The sequence below is a fragment of the Malurus melanocephalus genome, unplaced genomic scaffold, assembly GCF_030028575.1.
Source record: "Malurus melanocephalus ecotype Western Australia unplaced genomic scaffold, MMel_1.1 scaffold_80, whole genome shotgun sequence".
In the NCBI taxonomy this organism is placed as follows: Eukaryota; Metazoa; Chordata; class Aves; order Passeriformes; family Maluridae; genus Malurus; species Malurus melanocephalus.
Genome location: NW_026623312.1, coordinates 1639246 through 1661058, shown reverse-complemented (window position 1 = coordinate 1661058; position 21813 = coordinate 1639246). Strand labels below are relative to the sequence as shown.

General features: G+C 35.5%; 1 protein-coding gene across 2 annotated transcripts in view; it reads left to right on the top strand.

The window, feature by feature from the left end:
• Positions 1 to 21813, top strand: part of FER (FER tyrosine kinase) — a 136478-nt gene that overhangs the window by 104018 nt on the left and 10647 nt on the right. For both annotated transcript variants that reach the window (XM_057367529.1, XM_057367528.1), the window contains one exon: positions 18896 to 19050. In XM_057367529.1, coding sequence (XP_057223512.1) covers positions 18896 to 19050 — 155 coding nt within the window. The remainder of the gene's footprint in view (positions 1 to 18895; positions 19051 to 21813) is intronic.

Sequence of the window (21813 nt, the reverse complement as noted above, 5' to 3'; positions counted from 1 at the left end):
TGAGCCCTGATCCAGGATTTCTGGACACCKGAATGTTCTGGAAATGGGGAATGGCTGAAGGTACATCAGTCTAGAACCCCTGTCTGTCACAGAAACACAAAAATGCAGGGAAATGTCAAGCTGTCTTGTGCCCTGTGAGAAAGTTTTTAGGTGTTCTGACTCAGAACCCCACTGGAATTTCCTTACCCAAGCACTCAAAATACAGCTATGTGGCTGCATGGTATGTGTAAGGAATCTGTGAGCCTTTGCTCCCTCCTTTTTAGGTCAGGTAAGGCAGATTAATCATGTGCAAATTTAATGTTGACAGCAGGTAAATGGGAATAGAGCAATTTGATTCATAGTAGGAGGAAGCTTCAGCACTCTGTGAAAAGAGTGGTGGTTTTGTGAAAGAACATTAAACTTGTTCTTTATTTGTCAAAAACTTCATCTGCTGAAAATGGTTCTCAGGTGAAAAAGAGGTTAGAAAATTAACTGGAGAGAAAATGGACTAAGCAGTGGTTAAAAAAAAACCCTGAGTCTTTTAATTCATTTAATGGTCTGTAGGCTTTGATTACTATTGCTTAAAGATCAGTAACATATAATTAGAATAGTTTCTGTTATGTAGATTGCAGTAAAATAAAATTGGTTTGCTTCATGCTGTTGTCTTTCTGCAGTATTCAGTTTTTTGTTTTAAGGGTTTTTTCAGAATCCCACCTTATTTTTTTTGTTTTTTAGGTGACTAATTTGGTACCATGTGTGTTTGAATAACTGTCAAGGGCAGGTTTATTAACATTATTTTTAATGTTTCTCTTTAGCTGTAACAGCAATAACTTCATTTACCCTTTATATTTAAAAATTCTACCCAAATTTGTATTGGATTTCAGAACTTAYGGCCTGACTTACCCTTTCTGTATGTGAGACCCTGCCATAACTAATGTGCTGTTTGTTTTCTGGTTATTTTATGGGTTAACTATTTCAGTAGGTGATTATTGAATGATTATTTGATCTACATTTTCAGTTCCTCTGGCATCTAGATATCATTTGTTCTTTGCTCTCTCTTTTTAAAGAACAAGAATGATTGAGCTTAAAGGAGAAAAAAAATGCTGCATGAAAAGATGTTAATAAAAAATGAGTGGGTGAACATACACAGAAGAATGTTGTCATTTCATCTTCATTTAATTAACATGAGGTTGAAGAATTGTTTCTTGCTTTTCATTTTTACCATATGCTATTGTTTAGATAGCTCAATTTTTCTGTTAATTAGAAGCAGATGATAAGGATGGAAAGGTGATAATTTGGGTTTAATAAGCATTTGTGAGTGGCCCTCTTTTCCGCTATTTGATTTGCATGTGGTGAATTCATTTGTCCATAATTTTTGTTCTTTCTTCAAAGCAGTCTTGGGGGGCGTTKGGAAGGAATTTAACTACTCTGACTATTGGATGTCAGAGGGACATCTTCCACAAGATTAAGCTGTTTTATTTGCAATAGAAGCATTTCGTGTGTGAGAAAACAGGAAATAAGGTCAAGTTCTGCTTTCAGTCAATGAATTTATCGTTCAGAAGTCTCCCATATTCTGAATTAAAGATGTGTTGGTTGGCAAGATGTGTTTGCTGGTCTAGTTCTTCCATTTTTAGTCACTTTGCTACTGCTTATTTCTTGACTTAGTTTTGTAGCTGCTAAAAATCCTGTGTTGTGTTAAATCTGGCTGGTTTACTTCCATGTTACGAAATCCTGACTCTGAATATTAATTCAGGATTTCTACAGTTTTCATTAGATGTGTAGAATTTAATTTAATTACATATAAATTGCTAGAAAAATACYTGCTTCCCTGCTACTAATCTAGTTTAGCTGATCTGCTCTATCAGAGCGKTTTTTTTTCCTCTCAAGTTTGCTAACTGCTAATGTCCAGAATTTTGGAAAAAAATGTCAGAACCCTCTCATAACCGTGAACTTAAGAACTATTCAAATATTGAAGTCTTTCATTTCCTGTTTCTAACTTTCATCTTCTGTTTCTACCTGGAATAATAGTTCAGCTACCACAAAAGGGATGAAAAGTAAACCTTTTCAATTTAGCATAAGTTCTGCTCAATTCAGTGTGTTTCAGGAGTGATTCAAATCTCTGGGGAGCAGGGAGTTTAGCTCCAAAATGGAACAGGTCTCCATCCTAAGACAGGGGAACAACCTATCTGCTTGATTTCTCTGCCTAAATACCATGGAAGACAGCAGCTAAATACTTGATATGTGTCCTTGGGAGGCTCCACACAACCCAGTGTTCCCTGGAATGGCTGCTTTAGTTCTGTTCTGCAGTAGYTTGGCTTCCTTGAGCACAGCATGTWTCTCTGAATATTGCATTTCTGAAGCCTGTATTGCAGTTTCTGCAATTTTCTCAGTAGGTGTATGACTTAGTAAGAAAGACTGCATTTTGGTGGTAAACCATATGAACTCTACAGAGTTTAGTGCCAGCATTAATTTGCCATTATTAATTTTCTTTTTATGATTCATTCAGAAATTACATGTATAAAAGTGGTGATGTGAGATTCCTTTTCTATAGCTTTCTTTCATAGAAAATTTATTTTAAAAAAATTGTGATATTATTGTGATATCTGTTTTTGCTTCAATGAGTAAATTTTTCACAGAATTGCTGTCAATAGTACAGCTGAAACACCCTATAAATGTAATGAATAATCATAGTTTTGATCCTTTTCTTGTAAGATTATGTCTCTGCTTTATATAAAATGATGTTTCAATGCAATTTTTTTTTCAATTGGAATGTTAGAAATATTTCCAGTTTGTTTAAAGATAAAAATGCAAATGGGAAATTTGATAAAGAATTGTTAATTTCTGTAGGCCCTTTATATAGATATATTGTTGCTTTTTGCAAAAAGCCACCAAAATCTACTCGGCCATATCTATAAAATAATTTTTACTCAAACTTTGAATTTGATTGGCAGATTACCATGTGTTGAGCGTTTATTTTTCAATGTGGTCATGCCTTTTGCAGCCTTCTGTATTGCATCTGAATTTAAGGTCTTTTCCACCAAAACAAGTATTTCCACTGACTATATCAAGATAGTGTGCAATTAAAGCATTGCCAGTTTCACATACATGATTATTTTTTATTTTGTCTGTTGGTCATAAGTGGTACTAATGGAAGAACCATTTGCAAGATTACTAAAACCCTCCTTCTCATGATTTTGTTGTGGGTAAGTGAGGATCTGTCTACCAATGCTTTCGAAAAAAAAGTGAGTTTATAAAGCTGCTCTTGGGGTTCCCAGCTGTTGCCAAACCAACAAAGGAAGCAGACAGCCGTGCTGCTCAGCTCTCATTGTGCTAAGGCCAGCACTCCATGGGTGCTGTTGAGGTACTTGGTCTGCCATGATTCCTTTTTTTCATCAGTGGCTGTTAAAAACTGCATTTCAGGCCATAATGTGGATCATGACAAATGTCTCAGTGCTTACAAATGCCCCAGGAAATAATTTGAYACAATTTTCACACTGCTGCGTTTCTTCAAAATGAGGTATTTCCACCCCTAAAATAACTAACACGGTGCATTCCAACTGCTGACATCCAGGAGGGCAGGTGAACACAGCTACAATTCACTCAGCTTGCCATGTAGGAATAGGTTATAGAGTATTATATACCAGGTTTCAGCTTTTAAGAATAGATTTTCAAGAAATTTCCCCCCTTTTTGTTTTGTGCTGTCCAACTGGTAAGTGTGGTATGATTCAAGAAGAAGACGTTTGCAATTAAAGTTGGATCAGTTCTGATTCAGTAGTTCTKGTTGTCTGAGATCTTATTTGAGTACCATGATTATTTTTTTCTTTAGTAACCTTGTATTAATCTGATCTGAAAGTACTAAGGGCTAAAAACCCTAGGAAACATAAGTACCCAAACCCATGAAATTAAATATTATGAATATTAAATATTTTAAACTCATTATAATAAATTAGAGTGTTTATTGAATTCTAAGTATACTATAATGGAACTATGTGAACTATAGTGAAGAATTGCTTCTGAATAAAAATTGAATTTACTTCTAATCTCTTACCTGTTTCCCTGAGCAACTGAATTTTAACACAGTATGGTAACATGGGTGGTAACAAAAAAACTTAAAAGGAAGAGGAATAGTTTTTTCCTTGTGGACTCTGTGAATTTGTTGTACTGGTTGATACTTCTTCCCCTTGTGTGCTTTATTGTTAATTCACCCCAGGCTGTATTAAAAACAAAATGGGCATCACAGATTTAGCTTTGCTGTAGCTGCAGAAGGCTTGTAATTAGGGTAACAGATGTGTGGGTTTGGATGGCCAGAGCATGATATAGGAAATACATCTGTATACGTTTTTGTATGCTGTAAATCTCCACATGCCATTCTATCTCTGTAAGACTATATATTCCTGATTTATTCTCGAAGTAGTCCTGGTACCAGAGGAGTCAATGGTCACAGTGTGTAGGAAATACATATTTGAGATGTGGCTTTTTCATGTTACTGTGTTAAGTAAACATGCAGTAGACTGCACAAAGTGTTGCATTAACTTAATGATTGGTACATTAATGATAGAACTAGAAGTTCTGGTGCTTTTTTTTCCTTTCTTTAGGAATAATGTGCTTTATTCAGCTGCTGTTAGGATGGATTTTGTTTGCCATGGGGATTTTCCAGCACTAATTATCTCTATCAYTTACGGCTCTTCTTTTAAAATATTAAATTATAAGACATCTATTCATACTAGTGAAAAAGAAAGTTCTTTTTCAATGTGGTCATTCTGAGGCTGATATTAATAATTAATGTTCCCAGAGGCCAGCTTATATAGGATATTAGATTATGCTTTTCCTTAGCTTAGAATGGCAAATTGAAGTTTTTTCATATAAAATAAATAACATTAATTAATAATAATAAATACCTTTTTCTTTCCATGTTTGTATTTTCTTTTGAAAAGGCAGTTAGAATGTTTCATCCTCATTTTTGCCTAATAGACATTTCCTTTAGATTCCATTTTACGTCTAAACAGAACACAGCCCAAGTATCAGCTGAATGGCATCAGGGATAATCCAGTATGATCACTCAAACACAGTTCTTTATATTAATGTTTTGAAGTGTCTCTTAAAAGCTTCCATAAAGTTGATATTTTCATTTTATTGCAAAGTTTCCCTAGTGGTCCCTATTTAGTGTCTGCTTAAATATCATCTTTTATGTGTTCCCCATAAAATGGGAACCTCTGGGCTTTCAGCATTTCAATTTTTCTAGGATGGTGATTTCAAATGCCATGTAGAGTTAAACTAAAGGTAGAAATAGTTAAATTGCTTGGCACGTTACTATACAATATTTTGTAGACCTAGATATTTAAAAATAGTAGTGTCAATATTGTCGGTAACCTATATTCATACAGATATATGTGGTGATAGAATTCACTGGGAACTGCTAATACAAGGGTAGCTGAAAATCCATGTGCTTTTCACAATGGCTAGAAATTTATCATGGGTTCTATTTTTGCTTTCTATTTTGTCCATCCCATCTGTCATTAGCAATTAGAGGTTGGRTGTTTACCATTAGAAGGTAGATTCTTCATTCTGTTCAGGTGACTCTTGGCAATGCATTTTTCAGGAACCTTAAATGTTTCATGTATTTTTGTGTAACTTTCGCGTGACCTGAGATTTCAGTTCACAAGGAAGAACATGAAAAATCCTCACTAAGGAACATAGGTTGTTTACAAATATAAAGTGACAGAAGTGTGCTGGTTTAAGGAGAATACTTCGTAAGAAAATGACCCTAAACTCACTTTATAAAGTTCCTTTACCTTCTGATAGTCCAGGGCTTCTCATTCTGAGATTTCACACTTCTCCTTTGCACTGTCTCCTTTGCAAATCTGGAAGGCAGGCCCTTCCAGRTTTGACTGCACAACTGGCTAAGACATGAATGAGGAAAAAAATATGTAAAAGGAAAATCTGTTGAGAATGATTTTTTGTTGTTGTTGTTGTTCTTGTTACTGTTTACAATAGGTAAAGCACAATTGTATTAATTTGTAGGTGATATTTCTGCTTTTACATGCTTAAGTAAATAACAATGARTCTTTCCTCTGAAGTCTCAGATAATGGTCTTTCTGCCATGCTGAACTCCTCTTTGGCTTCCAGGAGTCATCAGAGAGTCTGAAAGAACAAAGTTCAGAATGTTGTGAGATGCAGTTACAAAATGTGTATGATGCACATAGTTAGATGATCTCTTTTTTTGGGAAGTATATTTATTTTATTCTATGCGGCAGTTGTTCTATGTAAAACCAAAATGAAGTTATTAGAAATCTTAGTATTTTATGGACAGTGGGGAGAAATTTTAAGTATCAAAAGGTAAATATAAAATGGTTTATATCAGAATGATTTCTTAGGTTGCAAGCAATTCATAAGAAATTTCAGAGGAGGAAATTTAGATTCTTGTCACAGGAGTTGCATAGTATGAAAAATGTTTATTTCTTGCGTTTGTGGAGTTGAATTGGTCTCTCTTTTTCTAATGAGATATCCCTGATACAGAAAGTTCACGTCTGAAAAATGAGTAAGCTTTGCTAGGAATAAAGGATGTAAGGCTGAAAGAAATGGAAGCAAATTTTCCTTAGACTCATTCTAATTAAYGAACAGTAGCATTTTAAGTGTAACATTATTGTACTGTGTTTGTTTTTATTTACTGCAGTACCACTTTCTTGTTGAWGAATATTCGGAATTTACAAGTATTATTCAGTAAAATAATTTGAATAACGTATTTTTAGAATAATAAATCTACTCACTGCATGAAAGCAACAGGCTCTTTCTAATTAAGAAGCAAAAAGTAAAAAGTGAAAATACATTATGAAAACAACATACAGCTAGTGTTTGTGGAAGCTATGGTGCTGACCTTAAAAGTTGTATAGCCCCTATTTGTGTTTATATATATATGCTTACTAGGTTACACCTATTTTGTGGATTTGACAAAATGTTTATGCACTGCTTTTTCAGATATCACTAGTGATGATATACTGTATTTTTAAGCACTGCCTCCGGAGATTTTTCAGAAGTGCCTCCAAGCTTTACAGTGCTGTAGTTTTATCACTGATGTGTCATGTTCAACCTTGTGCTGTGGCTGTATACACAGTGAAAAAACAGATGAAAGAAGGATGTGTAATGGCTTTTAGTGTGTATTCRTGAAATAACTTAGTTTTAAAGTTCACGGAATTGAAAAATGTTACAGCATATGGTTCTACATATTAAATAATATGGAAAAGGCTCTTTTCCAGCTCTTTTTTGAAAATCAGGACATTTTTTTCATAAAACTAAGGAACTTTCGAGGAGTAATGCCTGTTCAGCTCAGTTCAAAGGTAAATTCTGTTCCAGTAGGTACTACTCACAAAAAATATTGTGATCAGATTTAAACTGTCTGGATGGTGTCACATTTGCTGAGGATGAGTAAAATAAAACACACAGAAAACTAAGTGCCTGTTTTGTTCTTTTTTTGTCATTGCTCTCTTGTTCTCAGCCTCTTTCCTCCTTGTTTAGCTGTAGTGCATGGGTACGCCTTTATGAAACATTTTTATATCACTGTGAGTTTTGATTGAAATRAGGACTTAGTCTTTGTCAGAGGCTGTTTCAAAATCCCTTATGCAAGGCAGTAAACAGCAGGGAAGGGCATATTGGCATGTTAGCTGGTTTCGAAGATAGATGGGGATCATCAAGGTACATGGGGCTGTGAGAGTTGTTGAATCAATGTTACAGTACTTAAATGTTCACAGATTTCAGCTGAGTCATTCAAGTGTGGCATAAAAAGCTCCTGGCAATGCTGGATGTCAGATACTTCATTAAGTATCCTGGCTTCTTGGAAGGAAAAATAGATGAGTGAAATGAGGGCCAAGCCCCACTTAAAAAAAACAAACTATATATAGGAGTTAGGATGATCTAAGTGAAAATACTTCATTTGAAATGCTTCTGCTTTGAAATAATTTAGATTTTGAAGATCAGTAAGATCAATAAGCCTAAAAATGCTCAAAAAAAGGATTTAAACTTTACTGGTATGAGCATCTTAGTAGCTAGTTGATTGTGGAAATTTCCACTAACAAATTAATTTACTGTCCTTCCTGCTTGGTAGATGTCAATGACTTCTCATCTGCTTCCACCCTCCCTGCCCATTATTACTTGTGCAGACCATCCTCTCTTGTATGAGATTATCTGGACTAGTGTCTTACTGTCCTTGCAGGGTCATGTGTGGATTCATGAAATCCCATTCCCTCCTCATGAAAATTCTGAGTATCCTAAACAGAGAGCAAAATTGAAGTGGCAAAGTCTCCCATGTTGCTATTGTCCTTTTTTGGCAAAATTCAAGTATGAAGTAAGAGTATTGTGGTTACAAACATATTTATCTATCCTGGTTATTTGTTAATACATTTTCATTTCAAAGGGGTTGTTAAACTTCTGTATACATATTAATCTTCTGTAACACAGATGGGCTTCAGTTGTAAATTGAAACCAATTGTTTTTAAGTTTGTAAGTCAATAAGCATCTCTCTAACCACAGGAGAGCATTACAATCTTCAGAGAGAGTCAAGCAGGCAGAATTCTTAGAAAGCTGTAAAAGTCAAGATTTTTCTGTCAAAGATAAATATTTTTTCCTTAGGCAGGTAATTTCTGTTTCTTTTAACTATCAAGGATCTATTAAATGGAAGTGTTTCAGTTACCTTTTGGGGTGTATTTCATAGTAACTTACACAGAGCTTAATAATCTTTTAGATTTGACAGTGATTTGATTTTTCTGCACAATTCATCTCTATTGGTGTTTCAGGCTCCTTGCAGCAGATGTGGTCTGAACCTGGAGCTGAGCTCTGAAGAGCCACCAATCTGCTCGTGACAGTTAGGAGAAGGGACAGAGTGGTGCTCCCTAAAGAAGCGTGTGGTTGAGAGAGCCAAAATTGTGTGGTAGCTTGGCTAGACACCATGTGGGGCCACATTAGACATGTGAAACCAGCCTGCCTCTAATCACAAATGAATGTCTGTTGCTGCATAGAATGGAAATCCGAGCAGACTCAGCAGCAGCTTTTTTGTTCTGACTTTGCCTGAGTCTACCTGTACCCAGCTGATAATGCCTGCAGCACTTTTCTGTACAGAAATGAGCAGTTTGTGTCAACTGTATTTACAATTTTGTTGCTTTCCCCGATATATGAATGGTTGAAAAAGTCACCTTTTCATATATGATCAGATGAACAAATGCACTAATTCCGGAAATGATTAATTATTTGGATGTTTTATACTTTGCTACATTTTTGTTGTGCATTATATAGTATAATAATAGCATAATAATAGATTCCAGGGCATTTGACAATTCTGATGTTTAAATCAATAAAAAGTTGGATTAATTTACTTAATCCATGTCTTTGAAACAGGCACTGGTCTGTACACCTGCTGAATTGCTTTCGGTTTGTTAAGTAACTGCATTGATAAAATAGAATTTCTTAATTTTCTGGTCAGATATCTCACAATCTAGTAGATAATGAGCTTTTATTTTCTGATGCTCAATTTAATTCCATTATTTGTACCCGTATCTGTTTTGGTTCTCTTTTCTTTCTACATGATTGCCTAGTAGTATTTGTATTTTACTCAAAGTTTGTGTTTAGACTTAATTTTTCAAAATGTAATAATTCCTGTCTTACAGACTAAATCTAGCCTTTATTCCAATAGATATATCTCCTCTCTCTCTCTTCCCCCTTTTCTCCCTTTTCCCCTCTCTCTTCCTCCCTTTCTCCTTCTCTTCTCTCCTTTCTTTTTATTTGCCCTTACTGTTGCTTGCAGCTGCTCCTAATTTGATATTATCTGGAAATTTAATTAAATTCCTATTTGACTTTTCCCTCAGATCATTAACAAAGCTGTTAAATGAAAACAGGCAACTTCAGTTTGTTGCAGTATATTGTATCAACTTCTAAAAAATTTCTCACTCATAATTCTTTGAGGAGGAAGATTTTAAGTGTTTAGCAGGTGACTGGCTGAACTTTGGTTATTTTATAACCTTTGCCCACAGCAGATGCTGAAATGAATGTAGCATTAAATGGCAAAGAGGATCTGTGTACCTCCAGTGCAATGGCAGAATAGATTTTAGTGTGGAAGTATTTTAGAGTAACAGCCACCTTTAGTAAATCCATAGCTTTGCCATAGATTTCCAATAGTTCATTTTTTCCTGCCTTTAGGTTAAGCACCAGAAGGTATTCCCTGCACCTCCAACAAAGTTTGAATCCGTGTAGGACACAGAATGCTCCAGATCTGTAGGGAATCAACACTGTACATGAGCGAACTTTCTTCACAGAGAGCAAGCAGAGCAAAGTGGCTGTTTCTAAATATAGAAATCTGGATTTTCCAGGGGAAGACATTCTTGTAACAGTTGACTTTGTGAGACAGCGGAAGCTTTTAATAGAAGAAAAAGGAAAGAGTTCAGTAGGTGATGAACTCGGAGGCCTGGCATTTATGAACAGCTGTTGTTTGGCTAATCCCAGCTGTGAAATCTTACCATGGTGAGCAGGAATAAACATGTGAGTTCATCCAGTTCCCAAAAGCTATGGAAATGCTGTCACYTCTCCTGCTAAGGATCAATATGAAATCCTTAATGTTCCTTAATCAGCACTGTCATTTCTTTTTTCAATGTCTCCTAGTTCAGGTACCCCACTGTATTCCTTCGAAATTGCATCACTTTCTTCTTTTTTTCTTGTGACAAGAAAAGTGCAGAGTTCTCTTTTTGAGTAGGAAACCTATTGTGGTTTTTAAGTAATAGCAACAAAAACCAGGACAGAGGTTCAGTTTATTTCCTATCTTGTTAATTTACAAAAAATTAATAGGTGATTTTACTTCTCTAAATTTCAATATGTATTATTGACATACATGTAYTAGTCACATAAAATTTCTTTTGTATTTCTGTAAGCTAACTACATCTCTTACTTTGCTGTTTTGTATAATTAGTAAATTATTACTCCTCTGCATATTCTTTCATCCTAAGATTATTTTATTGCAATTACAAACCGGAGTATTTTAAAATCAACAAAATATTTCAAGATGCCATTAAGCATTTGTTGATAATCCTTGAATAAAGGTAGGCAGATATTGTAGCGTACAAATTACAATTTTTTTTTCTGATCAGAAAATTATTAATTAGTGGGCCATTGCTATGTATTTTTGTCCATGGTTTCCATTGGTAAGAATGCTTAGCTGGCATATGCTACCTCTGCCATCCACTTAAATTCTTTCCTCCCTAAATAAGAAACATCTCCAGGGGAATAATTGCCTTAAAATGTGGCTGAATTTTCCCTCTTTGCTATTGGTTTTCTTTATGACTGTCTCTTAAAAATTCAGGAGGTTTCTTTTTTCCACATTCTAGCCACTCAGCTTAGGACAATCCTCTTATCTAGCATGGCTTGATTCTGCTCCTTCTGTGCTCTGTCTTTTCCTCCTGATTTCTAATCAGATCTAATTTATTTGGTTTCTTTCTTATACCTTGTGTATTACTTTCATGAATATACAATGAACCTTAGTTATGGTGGATATTTCTTTTTTTGTGTGTCCTGATTATTACCTTTATGTTTTTTACCATCAGGAATTCAGGATGTGTTTCAGGATCTAACACCTGTAAGATACTTTATCTACTGAAAAATCATGAATGTTAGTTAGTTCATGCTTACCTGTCACATTTAAAATCTTATTCCATGCCTGTCTGCTTTAGGAGAAAATGTAAATTTTAGTGATTGCAATGCATGTGGAGATAACGTGAACTCTAGCTGCTGTTGAATACYGCAGTTTTGGTGCTGGCTGTTGAAATAGCACTAGAGCTTGAAGTTGCTGTCTGCCTCAGGTGAACTTAGATATTCACCAATGGCAAGTACTTGGAAGACAGAAAGACTTTGAAATACTTCCTTTTCACTAGGACCTGAAAAACTCTGCAAATATTATATTATTGTGCTATTTTATTGCTTTCTAGTGAAAAAGGTGGGGGAAAAGTGACCTGTATAATTATAGATATGTAATTATAATTATTCTTGTGAATTTCTTGGGCCCTTGCAGTGTTTTTTCAATTTCTCATGCTCTGCTTAGTGTTATTAGCCATTTAAACTTAATGCATTAACACTAGATAATGGCTTTATTTAATAGAATGAAAAGGTTATTTTCTGAAAACTTTAAACATCAGAAAGTTAGCAATAGAAGCTACTCTGCTTTAGACGTTTTGCTTAAATCCAGCATGCAGGCTTTTCTATCACTGATATGTAATGGACAAGGGAATATGATCTTTGACTACATCTACTCTGCCTCTTCAGAAGTTTCCAGTCTTGTAAACCAATGTTTAATGCTTCTGTAAAAAAAAAAAAATCAGTTACATTCTGACATTATTATACYACAGAACAGAATAAGGAAGAGATTAATCCAGAACTAAATTCAGAATTAAAAACTAAATTGAGCCATCCTCCTGGTATAAAAGGGCAAGAACACTCATTGGAGCATATTTTGTGTTATCACACAGGTTGAATAAAGCCATATTATAACTTGTTAGCACAATTATGGGACTACTGTTATATTTCGTTTTAGTTGCTTCTGTGAATGATACAGTGAAAAATTTTGCTTTTAAATGGTCTTTTGCTTCCTATGAATAATATACCCTATTGTAGGAGTGGTTATGGAAATGGAAGATATTATGGTTGTGATTTAAGTCCACCATAATTCTATCAAGCACAAAATGTAAACTTTTGTTCTGGTATGTCTTGGATAATTATCCATCTTTGATGATTAGTCTTAAGACACTTAATTTCCCCTATAATTCAGTTAATACCAAATAGATTTTTCAGGACTATTAAAAATCTTAGTTATTTCTTAAATGTACCCATATTTGTCCTCATGTCCTGGAATGTTTCTGTCAAAATCCAAGAGCTTAGGAGTGATTGTATGGAACCTAGCAGAGGTATAATTGCTGTTTGTCCTATCATTAATAATTTCCAGAAGGTGTTTCTCATTTTCCAGTTGCTCTAATATTGTAGGATTTCCATGAAGTTGCCTATCTTCCACTCTGATGACTGTCCAGACCCTCAGTTTTTTCATTAAAATATGGAAAAACAAAAAGAGATTGGATTGCAAACCTTTGTTTCAAAGTGCAACACAAGGTGAAAGAAAGGAATCAGACATTTTGTTCATAGTATTGTATGTAATCAGCAGTGCACAGGAAAAATGGGTTATAAAAATCTACAGGGATATCAATGCATAGAGGAGTACTAAAATGTCTATGATGCCATTTTCATCAAAATAGCTGTTCTGAAGGATACAGGCAATAACTGTTAAGTTCGAAAACAGTTGAGGAACAATGCAAATAAAAACCATTTAGATGCTGCTGATAGGAATGTTTCTGTTCTAGGACTAGGCATTGTGAAGACAACCTCAGAAACAGGAAAAWGGGGGGAGGAATAGATGATTCAGCAATTTATTGCTTAATTTCTATGTTCATAGTCTGCTGCTTTGATTCTCCTCAGAAACTGCTCGTTGTTCACTATGCCCTTCTTTATCTCTTTTTAAATTGCTGGTACAGAAAACTTGCCCAACTGGGAAAATGGAGGGCACACAGTAGCCCACCAAAATAAAACTCAAAGATAAAAGTTTCCTAATGTATAGGAGATCTGTACAGTTCTTTGATCATATCTGGGTGGCAGACGATAAGCTGACAGTTGTATTCAGCTACTGTGTGGGGGTTGTTGTGTTGCTTTCTATCATTGGAGTTCTTGCTAAATATTTAAGTCCTTCATATGAAAACTGTGAAGTGCTTTAGAAAGAGTAATTGAATGTCACTTATGCTGTGAGGTAGAAAAGTTGCTCATTTTATAGTTGAAAAGAACTGAGTGATATCCAAAACTGGACAGCAAGCAGAGCACTTGACAATATTGAGAAACCACTACAGCATCCAGCTTGGAGTTTCTGTGGTTTGCCAGCACTGTTCTTCTGGGGAGGTAAAGATGGACTTGCATTATAAGAGGAACTGAGAGGAAATGATTAGTGTTATAGTTAATATGGCTCCATTGGTGTTCATAATAGCTAAAATAATGTGAAGTAATTAAATCAAAGTTAGAAGAAGAAAACACAGACTGCATGAAAGGATGTTCTTCTGACCCTCTGATATTTTCCCAGTCTGTTGCTAAGCACATATTATTTGTTCTACTCTCCACATACAGCATATGCATATCAAGAAAGCTCTGAAATAGGTATGTTTTGATTTAGACACCAGTGGAAATTACATCAGGTGTTTGAAGGTGAGGTAGTATCTTACAGTGCACAAAAAGCCCAACAATTTAACTTGTAATTTCACTTCCCACCCCTTTTTTTTGTGTTTAGGTAATAGACTATTTTCATTGAATTTACTGTACAGAGGAGATAAACTGATCCTGTTCACTAAATAATTACTTGCTTTTATCACCTAAGAGTATTTTAACTGCATGATCCAGGAAAGGAATATAAAATGGCTAATTAGTTCAGTGAGGCAGCCTGTACTGCTGTTGTGGTAATGAGGARTTTACTCTCTTGTTTCGCTCCCCTTTAACTCATGGAATTCCACTGCAATGCTGGGCAGTACTTGCTTTGCAGTCCTTTTGGGGTGTGGCGGGGAACTGGGGAGGAAGTATAAGAATGTTCTCAGAGAAAGGTTTAGGAGGTTTATGTCTTTACTGATGCACACAAATCCAGATGGTAACAACTCCTATCACAGAGAAGTTGCCAGTATCTCCTGTTCAACTGGCTGTTGAATTTTTAGCAAAACTCTTGCAATTTCGGCATGTTCAACCCATAATAGAGATCCCTAGGGGATGTCCTGTTTGTGATTATAGGGACTACAAAGCAGTGCTTAGAAAGAAATTTCCAAATTACATGCTAGTTTTTACTTGTTAGTAGTTGGGGGGGAAGACACTTTATTTCTAGCAGTAGTAGCAACTTACATAATCTTGGTATTAAAGGCTTTTTTTTTTACTAAGGAACTTATTCTACAGCACCTCAGCATGATTTGTGCCCAACTTGTAGAGCTTTCCCAGTATAAATAAAGAATATTTTCTTGCTTTTTGTGTTAAAGATCCATACTGATTTTAAGGAATTACTGCTTTAAGTAGCAAATGCTTTATGAGGAAAAAAAATGTCCGAGAGACACCGTATTTCAGGCAATTTTCTCTGTATTTCTTCATGATGTTGGCTTTAGGGAACATTAGGGAGAAGGAAAAGAAAGCAAATAGAGCACACTTGTTTTTCAGAGGAAAGAAGACAAATGGAATGTTGCTGATTTTGGTGCAGTTTTTTGTTCAGGGGTTGGTGTGTGGGGATTTTGTTGTTATTGTTTTGGGGTTTGTTGTTTACTTTGGTTTGCTTTTTTAATATCCATGTAGAAAGATATGATTTACTGTAAATTGACCATAAATATTTAACACTAGTGTTACTTTTAATATTTACTCGTCACAGTTAATTTTGGTCATCAGACCTATGTATTTACATTTTCAGGTTTTTCCTAATTTGTGTTGTTTATGGTACATATGCAGTGAAACTCCATTGTGTGTATTTCATTTGAAAGGTAAAGAAGTAAAGGGTCTTTATAAGCCCCTTAACACTATTATACTAGAGCTATCTGTCGAAAATACAAATTAATCAGAATCATGGAAACCAGAAGAATATTAATGTCAAAATTTATTATTTTAAAAGCAATGGGAGTAATAGTTGCTGATGCCATTTTTTCCAGATTCTGGCTATAAATTCTCTAATAAATCACACCAACCAAAAGCATCTTCTGTATTTTTCTCTTGTGTCTAGACTGAGAAATAAGAACATCCTTTTAAAGGAAGCTGTCAGACATAATGAGAAACAGTGAAGAATTTATTTGAAAAAGTACAGAAAAATCTTTACCAAACCCTCAGAATAACAGTAGGAAAAAATCCCCAAAGACTGAGTTAGCTGTAACCTTCAGTGTAGCAGTGTTTTTAAAAATTATTTTAAGCATGCAGATATATGTAAAAAATGCCTGTAAAATTAAGCAACAAATCACTGAGGACATGAAACCGATGTAAAATGACGTGGAAGTACTGACAAGATAATCTAACTTTGGGACATTTGTGTGCCTGAGGAATGAAAGCATCGCATCTAAAGTATTTTCTAAATAAGTGAAAGAAAAAGCCTATCGCACACATGAAGGTGGAAAAAGGCAAATTTCCTTGTGTCAGAAGTAAATATATGAAGTGTTCACAGGACTTTACTAACACAAATCATGTATTAAAAGTAATACAGAGTATTTTGGCATCAAAAAGGGGAGAGTTTTAGCTAAAAGCAGAAAAAGGCATTAATACTGTGATACTTAAAACAAGCAAACATTTAATTTGCTCTTTGTAGTGTTAGTTTACAAATAACCTGAACAGAGTGTTACAGTCTTTACCAATTTGCACAAACACCAGTTCTTGGAAGTGTTTTAGTTAATTTTCTGCAGGAATGAAAACATATACAAAACTGACAAAAAATTATGCAAACCGAGTGTAATCTTTGTTTATAAGCACCATACTGTGCACTATTTACAATCTATTTTCCCTAATAATCAGACTTACACATAAAAAATAAACCTAGGGCAGCTTAGTGTATAGATTTTTCTTAACCTGACTCAATATGTTTAAATACTAGGTCAGACTTCAGGTAGGGAGATGCGTGTGTTTTCAATGAACTGTAAATTTTCTTTGAGATATGACCTCATTACTTTTTCTGCTCCTTATGTGCATCAGTTGCAAAATCTAGACTGTATTGAGTCAAACGATAAAAAAACTAATTACTGAGGTATGGTTGGAACCTGAGCCATAAATTCTTGAGCTTCCATGGCGATACTTTTTACGCACTAGAGTATAAGCAATAACAATTTGATTTTGTTTTGCAACTCGCTTGCTTTAACCAATATAGCTGTTTAGAACAATACCACATGCTAACATCAACTATGTAATACAGTGCACCATCAACTATTTTATGCATTTGTTCACATATTCAGCTGGTGCCTGTGAGTTCAGATTTGTTTTTTAGTGGTACACCTTCTCAAACTGCAAGAATGACTTTATTTATATTATTCAAGCTCAAGAGCTGTGAATGTTCTTAATGGGAGAAAAGCTGGGTGAGTCAAATATGTTAAAATTCATAAGTTATAATATTTAGGGTCATACACAGGCTCTGTCTGCATTTTAAATAATGTAGTCCAATATCGGGATGGATGAGCTGATCAAAGTGGATGTGTGAGCTTCAGCATTCTTCAGTATGGCTCAAGACTTTTATTTGGGGCTAAATATAGTCCAGTCCTTTATCGTTAATGTCCCCAACATGGATAATCTTGGAAGCTGTTTACGACTGGTTCAGGCCTTTCTTCCTGCACGAGCTGTAGAAAAAAATTCTGTAGAAACAAAATTCTGTCGGTGTAGAAACGAATTCTGTACATGTCGTGGACAGAATTCTAAGTTAGTTCTTCCAAGAGCAGTGTAGTTTGCATGCACCAAATTTGTTCTTCAAAAACCACTGAATGTGCATTAAGTGCTCGGGGGATTCACTGCAAAACTATGCTACAGCTCCAATTCAAAACATCAAAGTTTAAGTTGTTTTTCTKGAATATTCATGTCAGGCAAGCCATTTGCAAGCGTATTAGCTATTTAAGTTGAATAAAAACACAGTAAGTTTAGTTTAAAAATACTTTGCCCGTGATCTTGCTAATGGTATAGGATTAATCCTCTTGCTCAACATATCTTGCCCTTTAAAATTTTGCAATATTTTATTACATTGAGATGGGAAAAATTATATATATTTTATCATGTTGTATTTTAATAAGCTGAAACACTGGAATTTAATTTACTTACTAGTATTTTTATAATATATTATTAGCATGTAGAGAAGCCACATTAGGTCTGTTATCTGGTATCACTACATGATGTCTCCTAATCTAAAAAAAAATAAAATTTTGAGATGAAGAAAGGGAAAGAAAGACTGTTCCTTTCCTGAGCTTCTCATCCATTATTGAGCCAAAATTCCTGTTCCTGTGATAAGTAGCCTTTAACTTTTGACAGAAATCCTAATGGGCAGAGAGAAGATGGATTCTGGTTTCTGACTGAAACATACCGTGAACACATTTCAGGACTCTTCTGCAAATTCTGTTTCATTGCACATAAGATGTGATTTGTTAATTTATGRGTTTATTTGTGTGAGCACAGAGGGCCGTTGTGATGAGTTAACTTTTCCTGGCTGCCAGATACCTACCCAGATACTTTCTCACTTCCCCTCCTCAGCAGAACAAGGAGGTAAATAAGGCAGAAGAACTTTCAGGTCAGGATAAAGACAAGGGAATCATCTGCCAATTACCATCATAGCAAAACAGATTGGACTTGGGTAACATAAATTCAATGTATTGCCAATTAAAATAGAGTTAGATGGTGAGAAAAAAAAAACAAAAACCTGAAAATACCCTTTCTCCCCCTTCCTCCCTTTTTCCAAGGCACTCTTTCATTCAGTGAGGTGAATCCTTCACATCCCACCCTGAGGGGTGAGTGGGGAATGGAGGTTCTGGTCAGTCCAAAACAGCTGCCCTGTGCTTCCCCTATCCCTTCACCCTCCTTCCCTGCTCCACTGTGGCTCCTCTCTGTGGACTGCGGGAGAATCTCTGCTCAGGCAAGTGGAGCATCTCCAGCATCTCCTCCCTTCCCTTCTTCATAGGATTAATTCTCACTTTTTCCACCCCCCCCCCCCCCCCCCCCCCAACATTCCTGTTTCCCCACAACTGCTGGGGGAAGTGGTTTACACTTTCATTGTAAGTTCTCTGAGAGGCACCACCATCTTGGCTGGGCGGGCTCAGTCATTTTAAATGAATTCCAAACACTTTCCAACCTGTAAAAACGTGAGTGTTTATTTCCTTTTCTAACTTAGAGACCTAGCTGCGAGGAACTGCTTGGTAGGTGAAAGCAACATTTTGAAAATAAGCGATTTTGGGATGTCCCGGCAAGAGGACGATGGTGTGTATTCATCATCAGGTCTAAAGCAGATTCCCATCAAGTGGACTGCTCCTGAAGCTCTCAACTATGGTAAGGACATAACTGGATTTTCCTTCTCAAAAAAAAAAAAATCCAAAGTACAATAAACAGCACCAGGGCAGCAGTATTTCCATTCATGCATGCAACATTCCTTTTTTCCAGTTCAAATAAATTATGTTTAAAATAATTGTAATATTTCAGTCCAATTTTGGTAAAAAACTCAGTTTTGCCTTCGAAAAAGAATAATATGCCACCATCAGAATTGCTAATATGCAGCAATAGCAGAGTGCTTTGGTTCTGTTGCTGACTCATTCTTGTAGACAGCCTCGTCAGTCATCTAAATTATGATTGCTAGCAAAATGAATGGCAAGTTCTGCATATTTATATGCCCCTATTGAAAACAGTAGAAAATGTTAATATACTAGAACACTGTGTTACATAACTCATTGCATTGGTGAGAAATACAGTCACTGATTTTATTATTTTTAACTGCAATTTTTCTTTACCTGCATTTTTGGATATAACTAGGCTGTTRTAGTGTAGTTAAAAATTCATTATTTGTCACTGAGGGAAGTGGTCCACCCTACACGGGTGATAGTTGCAGAACAGAAGCAGAAACTGCTATACTTAGCTTTTTTTTCTTATAGGAAACTAGGAAAGTAAGTTCTTCTGGGTAAAGTGGGCTGGGAAGAATCGGCACATGTAATAAATGATGGCATTTTTGAATATACTACTCTTAACCAATTCTTTAGCTGAGTACATAGAATAAAATATTTTTAAATTCTTCATTTGAAGTGTCTATAAATACTTCTGCCATCTCTTAAAGCCCTTTTTCAAAAATTATGCATTGGAAATCCTAAATTTGTGAATTATGATTGATAGCAGAATGCTTCCTCTCATTAGCACTTCTGCAGTAGTTAATGACATAACACAGTAAAGCAGATCTTCCCTTTGAAAGGCTGACAGTGAATTCAGTTGCAGTAATTGATCCTATATTACCAATTATTTTAAGAGATGTTAGTGTTGCCAGCATTCACTGGTGAACGCTTTGCTCTTTTGGGTGTGTGATCCACTGTAAAAGGTGTTTGGGGTTTTAATTTCTGTTATTTTGGCATTGCATACAGTGTATTTGATATATTGTGAAAACCTGTCCTTCATATGTGCTCCAGTTGGGTACATGTAGCAGGGGACAGACTCACAATTGTGACAACACCTTCACTTTGTACTGCTCAGTCTTTCTTTTCTGCACAATGCAGGAGAGGGATTGTTGATTAACATCTATTTATTTTGTGTTTCATACAGCACATACAGGTGCAAACAGCTATAGGTCATTTTCTGCAGAAATAACYTGTCTCAAACATCTGTTAATATATTCATCAGTCTAATACTCAACTTTCAAAATGTCATAAAAGGTTTCTGTGTGTTTTGGAATGGTAATTATTTTCACTTCCTTGAAAGATATGAGTAAAACTTAGTGGATTGTGTTTTATTGGTTTCCATTCTAGTAATATGGTTGTAAGAACTGTGTTGATTTGTGTAGGTAAGACTGAAATTATTTAAGACACCAGAATGAAGTAAAACTAAATCTGCAGTATTTCCAAACTAGGTGGTAACCACTGGCTGTGTCAGTCCTTGATGTCAAAATTCAGAACAAAATGAGGAATAGCATCATTTGGCCATTTCATGAATGCTAAAGTGCTTGAGAAGCTACAAAAAAAGTTCTTTTTTTAGTCTCTTCTGAATTCACCATGTATGACAAATTAAGAGCTGTCTGTATAAAGTATCTTAAATTAAGAAAAAAACACAAGTTGTGAAGGCTAGAAATCTTCTAGCATCAGATTAGGTCAAGTGGAGTGGTTAGGGCATGGTGTCAGAAGCTTCAAGCAAAATTCAGATGCCATTGGGGTTTTTGAGAAATGGAACCTTTGGTTCTGTGAGTGCTGTTCAGTGCCATTCCACAGCATTGTGGTCACTTGGGAGGACAGACCCCATCAGCCCTTTCCTCCTTCTTGCCTTCACTTTATACACTGAGAATGACGTCACAAGGTATGGAATATSCCTCTGGGCAACTGGGAACACAGCTGTATCTCTTCCCAACTCCCAGGCCCTGGAATCACCTCACCAGCATGGCAGTAAGAAAATCAGAGAAGGCTTTGCCTCTGTGCAACCCCTGCTCAGCAACAACAAAAACATCTCTGAATTATCAACCCTGTGTTCAGCACAAATCCAAAACACAGCTCTGTGCCCACCACTGTGGAAAAATCAATTTTACCCCACCAAAACTAGCACATGTTTAGAAGTATAAGGTATTTTTACTTCCTGATCTTCCAAAATTGAAACACATATTTGATACGTGTGTTTTACCAATGTGGTATTTTGAGTTATTTGTCATGTTAATAGTAATGTGTGGAGGACTTGGGGCTTCTTTCTGAGCAGATATTCCCCCTCCTCCCCATAATAATGTAATAGCAGAAAATATAATTAACTGTACAAAACTTGGACTTTCTTTAAAAAAACGAAACAAAACAAAACAAAAAAAATAAAAAAAAAAAACCAGCTAATTAATCACCTGTCTTATATCTGCTGAATGCTTTCTGTGAAAAGTGTTAAATTGCTGGATCCCAAACCGTGGGGAGTTGATACACAGACAAGAAAACCAATCTTACTCCAAAGAGCACAGTGAATATCCAAATTTCCAACTATGAGGCACACAAGCTAATATAGCACAGCTGGGAGCGGTATTTAGTCTAGGAGTAAATGTAATTTTCTGACGTCAGAACAGTTGTCACTGCCATCACTGTCACTATAATTTAC